Genomic DNA, 9,967 nt, shown 5'->3' with positions numbered 1-9,967 from the left:
ATTATAATTGGCAGATTTTGAATATTGCATATTTTATAAGTCCACTCTAGGGAGAATGGAAGGCTCATTAATCTATATTGCAATGGTCCTTGTTTCTAGCTTATCTTGTCCATTCCAACCCGTCCAGGGTTGAAATGTCCTCTAGAATGGGGAGGTGTTCAAGATTTAAGCCAGAACCAAGGAAAGAAAGTCTTTTACCCAAGTTTAAAGAATCTATATGAGCTGCCCCTTCAACTTTGGAGGAATCCATTCTCCCTGTCTTTTGAAAAAGCTATCTCTTCTCCCATTGGTGCTTGGAATTATCCCCTACAGGGACCGTAGGAGGGGCTATTCAGGAGAAAGCTTTAAAAGGCCTTGAATCCAGGAGAGAAGCCCTCAGAAGAAGATGAGACCTCGGCGAGGTCAGACCACTGGCCCCTTACCAGATGCCACTGGCCCCCCTCCCCCTCTCCTGGGCCTGGGCCCTCTCCTGGCTTTCCCATGCTTTGGGAAGCCCAAGTATATTTTTAAAAGTCCATAGTGTCGAGACTTCAGGCAGAAGACAACCAGCATCATCACTAAAGGTACTGTAAGGGATATTCCATTTCAACCAGGGAATTGTTTTATCTTTGTCTGTACTTCATTTCATTTTCCAAGGCAACTTGTGCAATGTTTCATTCTCCCTCGCCATCTGGGCTCAATTCTGTAATTACTCCCCTGTGATACTAGTAACATTCCCTAGTGAATTTAAGCCACGAAATAGTTTCTGCTGTGCAAATTTCCCAGTCATTTCATTTCCCCATGAGTGGCCTTTTGATTGAGAGAAAACGGTGAGTAAAGTTCGCCCTCGTGTGCCCCCCTCCCTTATGCCTATGCCCCTCTATTTGCAGACAAACGCTGTGCCTGGCTGTGGTAGAACTTGGAAATCCTTCGAAGCTTGCCATTTTGCTCCTTTGCGCAAAGTTTCCTAAAAGCGGGGCCTGACTGCTCCCACCACATGCTCGGGTGGAGTGAAAAGCAGTTTCACCTGCCCTTGTGTTCCTGGACCTCTGTGATTTTATGTAAATATAGTGCTTTTAAAACTAGAGTCCAGCTTTTATGTAAATTCCTCCCTCTTCAGTAAAACTGGCCTTATGCCTTAGTTTTTCTACTTATTTTTGTTTAGTTTAGTTTTTCAACTTTTTTCTTTGTTCAAACCCCTCGTCCTCAAGTCAAGGCCTAAATTTTCAATGCAATTGTATTTTCTGGGAGGAGACAAGGTGGAATTTTGAATAATATATATATATATATATATATATATATATATATATATTATATATATATATATATATATTATATATATATTATATATATACACATATATATATATATATATATAGATATATATATATATATATATATATGATATATATATATATTATATATATACATATATATATATATATATATATATATATATATATATATATATATATATATATATATATATATATATATATATACACATATATATATATATATATATATATATATATATATATATATATATATATATATATAGTATATATGTTCATATTATCGAATAAATCAATTTCTTTAAATTTAACTTGACTTTCATTGCAAGCTCTGACAACATTTATGAGCTCTCTCTCTCTCTCTCTCTCTCTCTCTCTCTCTCTCTCTCTCTCTCTCTCTCTCTCTCTCTCTCTCTCTCCTGTTCCAATGTAAAAAAAGGCCAATATACCTTTCAGTCAGACAAACATATTAAACGCTGAAGTTGTTTATTTTACAGTTAACTGAGAAATTATCAGATAAAATAAGAGAGATTATTCGTCTTAGAATCCCTCCAAAAATAAATGATTTAGTCAAATGAAATAAAACAGGCCTTTTTGAAGTCCACGACGAAATGGGGCTGCTTTGAGAGTTCTCAAACAGCAGTCCATGTCTTAAGGTTCGTCTGAAGTACCTGTTTTTCGCGTGAATAATTCTTTAACCTCACTGTTGGTTGGTGGGCTTCGTTTTTACTATTTAAGTAATATAGTATTCTTACCATTTGTCTCTGGCAATTAAATTTTGTAGATTATTTTTTAAAAGAATTGAGATGTATTTGTATATCCTGGTGGCTATATAATTGCAATATATAAAATTCCGTTTATGGTATAATTAAACCTAATATTACAATGTAAATATTGCTTTGTATACGCCTTATATGTTCCTTATAGATATAAATAAAAAATTTTAAATGTATTGGTATTCATGGAAGGCGCATGGCTTAAGATGCTCATAGATTTTTAATTGCGATTTTCTTTACTCCAGAAGCCTTGAACATTCCATAGCAACTATTGTACACTGCCATTCTCTGTGGTTTTATGGGTTATTGTTCGAAGACCTTCAGAGATTAGGACCAGATAGTGTCAATGATTATTTTTAAATGCATTGTATATGCAAACCATTAAATATAAAACTGAAATGGAATAAATCTTAAACTTTCTTTCCTAGACTATTTAATCCTATGGGAACTGACACTATTAAGTTTCCCCTATAAAGGCAGACCTCCTATCATTTTTCCGTACATTAATCAGGATATGTCCGCATGGGAATTTAATGCAATTTGTCAGCATCTGAACCTATCACGTTCCCCAGCTTATGTTATCGAGAGGGCTATCATCAAAAGTGGACAAAATATACCAAAAGGTTCCAGCATATAAGAAAATAGGCTTTTAAGATAAGATGAAGCCTAATTAGGTTCAATACATTAAAAGTAAACAACTGAATACCACATGTCTGGTGAAGCATTTGCTTTTTACTATCCTAAATCCGTATGTATTTGACTTTTTATTGTTCATTTAAATAGAATACAAACCCCACAATGATTAATGAAACAAAAACGATCAGTACGATATGGTTCAGAAAATATGGGGATTCTCGTACAAGAGGGTTACTACCCATACCATGAACTGTCGAGGGGTCTTTTTTTTTTTTTTTTTTTCTTAAATGGAACTCCCTATACAAAATGAAGATTCTGAAATCCGCCAACATCAGTAATACAGAACATGGATCTGTCAGGAGGACACTGAAATTCTTCAGACCCTTTCTTAGGCAAGCGTTCTGGCGACTACACCCAGCAGTCTTGCCCCAGGCAACAGCAAACGAAGACTGAAGTGAAGCACCGTCAATTTGACCCCTTTCATCGCAGGAATACCAGCGCCCTCCAACGGCATTACTCCCCACTTATTCCATGTAAATATTCTCGTCGTTTACCACCAGTACACACTCATCAGTGATCAGGAATGTAGTAGTTTCTCGAAGTGTATTGTGTGTTAATAGTTTCTATGGTCGTTCTAAATGTGATATTCTTTCTTACTGTAATCTATCAGAATTACATGAAATTTAAAACTGTATTCTTAAATAAGAAAAAATTTAATGTGAGAAAAATCATACGAACCACTGGATCTTTTAAGAAGTGCTTGATTTTCGTGGGTTTTATAAAGATAATATCTAGGTTTGCTGTAATCTCCAGTGTTCTGCGTAATTTAAACCTATTTTTTTTAGAAACTATAAAATATAAACCAGAGCAAATTCTTACTAATTCCTGGTACATTGAACAAAAGTAGTGGTTTTCAAGGGCCTCTTAAATGTAATATCTGATTTTCGCTTTACATTTTCAGTGCTCTACGTAATTCAAAAATATTTTATGGGAACTGTGAAATATGAATCAGAAGAGATTCTCAAGAACTGCAGGTTCCTTGAAGAGAAGTATCGATCAGGCAAACTTACGACTTATAAGAGATTCTAATTAAGGCAAGACATATTTGCTTTTCGCATCTCATTTCCAAAAAGAGTTTCTGAACCGTCTTTCCTTGAAGAGGGAGATACTCAGTCCCAACCCCCAACCCCCCACGCCTCACACCCGACTCCCCCGCCCCCAGCCATCCACACCCCACCCCACCCACAAATCTGTGAAAGAATTTTTTTTCGTCAAAAAGTGTTAATCAGATCTTTCTGAAGAGGGAATATTTCTGGCGCGGAGGGAAGAAGCCCTTTGAGGAATGGCGTGATGGAAGCTGTGTCGCACTGAGGCACACTTTACGTTCGTCTTTACTTATTTACTTTATGAAGTATTTCTGGGGCTCCCTTTGGTCATCTGATTGTTGGTTTTTATCTAAACAGTTTTAGTGATATTTAGGTTTCTATGACACTTATGTAAATTAATTTGAACTTCTGCAGAGATTAAATTACTTGTTTATATATTAATGTTATGTTTCCTTATCAGCAACTAAATATTGTTTGAAAAACTGCATTGGCATATACTTATTCATGTAAAACTATACTGGATTTATTAAGTAAATTGTTACTTTCATTCAGTTAAAACATGTTTTTTTGCGAAACAGTTAAATAATATATATATATATATATATATATATATATATATATATATATATATATATATATACTATATATACATATGCATATATAATATACAGCACACACACACATATATATGTATGTGTGTGTGCGTGTATGTCATATACAGCATCAACCCATGAGGAAGAAAAAACTAAAACGAACTATGTATACGTAGACAACCCCCAAATTACTAAAAATCTCTGTCCCCGTTACAATGTCCATTAGGGAGTCTAATACACTATGACACTTCGGCATTACAGAGGCATATTAGCGTTAAAGCCTAATAATTCACGGGTCCAGGTGTCAGTTATGTGATATAATCTCTTTCCTGAAATTAAGTACAACAGGTTTTGGCGGAAGTGATGAAAATTCTATCAACAAAAGTGGTTATAATTTTTTTTCTTATTCTGTACGGGATAATACAAACCACCTTTTTGCAGGGGGAGACATTTGCAAATTCATGTACAAGTTATAATTTCTAAAAAAAAAGATAGTTTCTGTAAGGGGGGAAAAGGAAAGTATGATTACGTTATATGTTAAGTTATAATTGATTTCTTTCTATACTATTTTCATTTTCTGATGAACAAATAACTGGATGGTCACAGTTGATGCATAATTTATCAATTCTAAAGAATACCATAGGTTCAACAAAGATGTACATCAAGATCAAATATCATCCTCATCCTACCAAAATTACTTACAAAGTTTTCTCAAACATTAATCTTAAATTGCATTACAAAATCATGACAAGAAATTATGTACTTCTATCTTTATTTCTGTATTACTATTATGCCTCATGTTACTGTCAGTGATGCATATAAGAACAAAATAAGAATTTCCATATAGAACGAGCAAATATATTTATAAAGCATAAGTAATGTTTATCTCATAAATGAAAGTATTAACATAACGACAAGCTAACAAATATGATCGAAAAACATATTACCGATGCGTTAGAATATATTCGCCCTACTGATATACATTCTCATTTCCAATCTCTTCTTATTTCTCAGTTTATGATCTGCATTATTATCAACACTTCTCGAGCCTGGGGAGAAAAATAATCAACTTAATAAATGAGCTTATTAACTTATTTTAACGACGTATTTTTGTGAAACAGTTAGAGTAGTAATATATTATAATTACCGTTGTCTAAAATTACCAACATTTATGTACATTTTTAGCACAGGGTCAAGAACTTTATCTATCAGGATGGTTCACATAGGTGCCCGATTGTTGACTTACAAATTATTGTTTGAATTAATATGTTTAACTTTGACAATTCTATCACACGACAATTATATATATATATATATATATTATATATAATATATATATATATATATATATATATATATGTACATATGTTAGAATCATATGTTACAAACCCAATAACTTTTTTTTAGTTTCTTCAAGTATTCATTTCTTTTACTTCTAAATCTCTCAATTTGTCATAATTTCTTTGAACCAAAAAATATATTTCAAGATACATTATTAAAAAAGTATACTTACTCGACTTCGTATAAGAGGCTTCCCTGGAATTATAAACGAAAAATGAATACTAGTATTCTGCCAAAATATTCCAAAATGTTTCATTCATTACAGTTTATATAGACAAGTTTTAAATATGATAATTATGAAATGAGTAGTTTTCATTTGACTTTTTTTAAATGAATTTGGTTTAAAATTAAATAACTACTTATGATTAATGCTCCTATAGGCATTGAATACAACTGATTATTTGGGGTTAATAATAAGATAGTCATTAATCAGGAAATTATCTGTTTGATACTTTGAAGTTACAAACTTGATAAAAAGCAAAAAAGTCCTTTCTAATACAATAGAGTAATAAAGAATTGTCTTGCAAATAAGTGATCGATTGTTGTGATAGAACAAACATCAATCGTAAACTTAAGAGTCAAACGGTAATTTAGCGCTTAATTACATAGATTGATATATTGCACCCCCCACAACCCCCCAACAACTCAAAGCAATGAAAAAAATATGGACTGCAAAAGGTACAGATTATAAAAATAAAGAATAAACACAGTTACATCATTTATAAAACTGGAAATCATTGGGTGAGAGGCGGCAGTTTAGAACGTCAAGCAGTCAGCATTGAGTTTCATGATTCTTTGGCCGAATATTTGAAACTCTCTCATCAAAGTTGCAAAAAGATACAAAACATAACAATTAGCCATGTACATAATTAAAACATTTAAAAACCTGAATATTACCGAAACATGAACTCTTAAGCAATCGTAGAAAACAGTAATATATTGGAAAATGAAAACCAGAACTATAACGGAAAAAAAAAATTATCGCGCCTAACTCAGCAGGGACTTGAAGACTGAATGAAGGAGGACCTCAACTTAGGGGGAGAGTAATTTCGCTCTTCTCTCTCTCTCTCTCCTCTCCCTCCTCTCTCCTCTCTCTCTATATATATATATATATATTATAGATATAAATATATTATATATAGATATAGATATATAATAGAAGCCACATGGGAGTTCTGTCTCAAATGCAATTCTTCCCCTTGGTTATCAATTACGACTAAATACGTTAATATCTAGCGTAATATTCTATGCACCAGATTTCCCTTTATAGCCCTCTAGAGTTTATAGTGCATTGGTTCTGTCCAAAGCGGGTTTTCAGTTGAAGATCTGAAGAGAAAATTAAACAAATATAAATAAAATTAAGAGAGAAATGAGTTTTACCTTTAGATTGGCCTCCGCTCTCTGGTTTGTTAGTTGGCACATAATCGTCGTTAATTTTGGATTTCCCAGAGTAATTGTTGAATCTTCTGGTTCTGCAGTTGATGCTTTTCTGGTTGTTGCACTGGATTCAACATCTGTTGTTTTCAAAACTGTTGTCAGTTCAGATACTGGGGTTTGTGGCTCTACGATTGGTGTTTGGCTCGTTGTTGTTTACTGATTTACCATCTGTTGTTTTCCAGTTTTTTTGTTGGCATTCAATACTGGGGTTTTGGTTCTACGATTGGTTGTTTTGGCTCCATTGATTTTTACTGGATTTCACCATCTGTTGTTTTCAAAACTGTTGTCATTTCAGATACTGAGGTTTTTGGCTCTACGAATGGTGCTTTACTAGTTGCTGTTTTATTGGATTCACCATCTGTTGTTTTCGAAACTGTAGTCGATTTAGATACTGGGGTTTGTGGTTCTACGATTGGTGTTTGGCTCATTGTTGTTTTACTGGATTCACCATCTGTTGTTTTTCCAGCTGTTGTCAATTCAGATACTGGGGTTTGTGGTTCTACAATTGGTGTTTGGCTCGTTGTTGTTTTACTGGATTCACCATCTGTTGTTTTTGAAACTGTAGTCGATTCAGATACTGGGGTTTGTGGTTCTACGATTGGTGTTTGGCTCATTGTTGTTTTACTGGATTCACCATCTGTTGTTTTTGAAACTGTTGTCGATTCAGATACTGGGGTTTGTGGTTCAACGATTGGTGTTTGGCTCGTTGTTGTTTTACTGGATTCACCATCTGTTGTTTTTCCAGCTGTTGTCGATTCAGATACTGGGGTTTGTGGTTCTACGATTGGTGTTTGGCTCATTGTTGTTTTACTGGATTCACCATCTGTTGTTTTCGAAACTGTAGTCGATTCAGATACTGGGGTTTGTGGTTCTACGATTGGTGTTTGGCTCATTGTTGTTTTACTGGATTCACCATCTGTTTGTTTTCGAAACTGTTGTCGATTCAGATACTGGGGTTTGTGGTTCTACAATTGGTGTTTGGCTCGTTGTTGTTTTACTGGATTCACCATCTGTTTGTTTTTTTAAAAAACTGTAGTCGATTCAGATACGGGGTTGTGGTTCTTACGATTGGGGTGTTTTTGGCTCATTGTTGTTTTACTCGATTCACCTTCTGTTTGTTTTCGAAACTGTAGTCGATTCAGATACTGGGGTTTGTGGTTCTACGATTGGTGTTTGGCTCATTGTTGTTTTACTGGATTCACCATCTGTTGTTTTTGAAACTGTAGTCGATTCAGATACTGGGGTTTGTGGTTCTACGATTGGTGTTTGGCTCATTGTTGTTTTACTGGATTCACCATCTGTTGTTTTTTTTTTTTTTTTTTTGAAAACCTGTAGTCGATTCAGATACTGGGGTTTGTGGTTCAACGATTGGTGTTTGGCTCGTTGTTGTTTTACTGGATTCACCATCTGTTGTTTTTCCAGCTGTTGTCGATTCAGATACTGGGGTTTGTGGTTCTACGATTGGTGTTTGGCTCATTGTGTTTTACTGGATTTCACCATCTGTTGTTTTTTCAAAACTGTTGCGATTCAGATACTGGGGTTGTGGTTCAACGATCGGTTGTTTGGCTAGTTGTTGATTATTTTACTGGATTCACCATCTGTGGTTTTTCCAGCGTGTTGTTCGATCAGATACTGGGTTGTGCGGTTCTACGATTGGTTTGTTTGGACCTCATTGTTGTTTTTTACTAGATTCACCATCTAGTTGTTTTTTTTGAAATCTGTAGTCGATTCAGACCTAACTGGGTTTAGTTTGTGGTTCTAAGGTATTGGTGGTTTTGGCCCTCTCAATTGTTGTTTTAACTGGCATTCACGCCATCTGTTGTTTTTGCAAACTGGTTAGATCGATTCAGATACTGGGGGTTTGTGGTTCTGACGATTGGTTGTTTTGGCTCGTTGGTTGTTTTAACTGGATTCACCATCTGCTGTTTTGAAACTGTTGGCCGATTCAGATAACTGGGGTTTGTGGTATTCAACGATTGGTGATTTGGCTCGTTGTTGGTTTTACTGGATTCACAACATCTCGTTGTTTTTCCAGCTGTTGTCGATTCAGATTACGGGTCTTGGGGCGTGGTTTCTACGATTGGTGTTTAGTGGCTCATGTTGTTCGTTTTACCTGAGGGTTCACACCAATCGCTGTTGTATTTTAAAACCCCAAGCACTCTTGTCGATCCTTCATGTAGTCGACTGACGGGGTTTGTGGTTCTTCAACCGATTGTAGTTTGGCTCGTTGCTTGTTTTACTGGATTCACCATCTGTTGTTTTTTCCAGCTGTTGTCGCATGGCAGATAACTGGGAGTTTGTGGTTCTACGATTGGACGTTTCTTTGGCTCATAGTTGTTTTACTGGATTCACCATCTGTTGTTTTCAAAACTGCTGTCGATTCAGATACTTTGGGTTTGTGGTTTCAACGATGGTGTTTTGCTCTTTGTTGTTTTACTTGATTCCACCAATCTGTTGTTTTTTCCCAGCTTTGTCGACTTCAGATACTTGTGGTTTGGGTTCTAACGATTGGTGTTTGGCTCGTTGTTGTTTTTTACTGGATTTCACCTTCTGTTGTTTTCAAACTGGTTGTCCCGCGATTCAGATACTAGGGTTTGTGGTTCACGATTGTGTTTTGGCTCGTTGTTGTTTTCTGGATTCCACCATCTGTTGTTTTTCCGCTTTGCGATTCAGATACTGGTTTGTGGTTCTACATTGGTGTTTTGGCTCTTGTTGTTTGAACCTGATTCACCATCGTTGTTTTCGAACTGTTGTCGATTCGTACTGGGTTTGTGGTTCTACGATTGTGTATTGGCTCGTTGTTG

The 9,967-nt window shown here is 35.2% G+C and overlaps 1 protein-coding gene and 1 long non-coding RNA gene across 2 annotated transcripts; both read right to left on the bottom strand.

Annotated features, from left to right (window-relative positions):
• Positions 1-4,920: 4,920 nt before the first annotated feature.
• Positions 4,921-7,294, bottom strand: LOC135208244 (uncharacterized). Its single transcript, XR_010313137.1, has 3 exons — positions 7,107-7,294; positions 5,899-5,921; positions 4,921-5,434 (listed from the first exon to the last, which is right to left on the bottom strand). It is a non-coding gene; the product is annotated as an uncharacterized LOC135208244 (long non-coding RNA).
• A 117-nt stretch (positions 7,295-7,411) lies between these two features.
• On the bottom strand, positions 7,412-8,056 carry LOC135208330 (mucin-2-like). Its single transcript, XM_064240434.1, has one exon. The coding sequence runs from the start codon at positions 8,054-8,056 to the stop codon at positions 7,412-7,414; it is 645 nt and encodes a 214-aa protein (XP_064096504.1).
• Positions 8,057-9,967: the final 1,911 nt, after the last annotated feature.

Source organism: Macrobrachium nipponense, chromosome 35 (assembly GCF_015104395.2).
Source record: "Macrobrachium nipponense isolate FS-2020 chromosome 35, ASM1510439v2, whole genome shotgun sequence".
Taxonomy (NCBI): domain Eukaryota; kingdom Metazoa; phylum Arthropoda; class Malacostraca; order Decapoda; family Palaemonidae; genus Macrobrachium; species Macrobrachium nipponense.
Note: the sequence above shows the minus strand (reverse complement) of the source record. Positions and strands in the feature narration are given on the sequence as shown.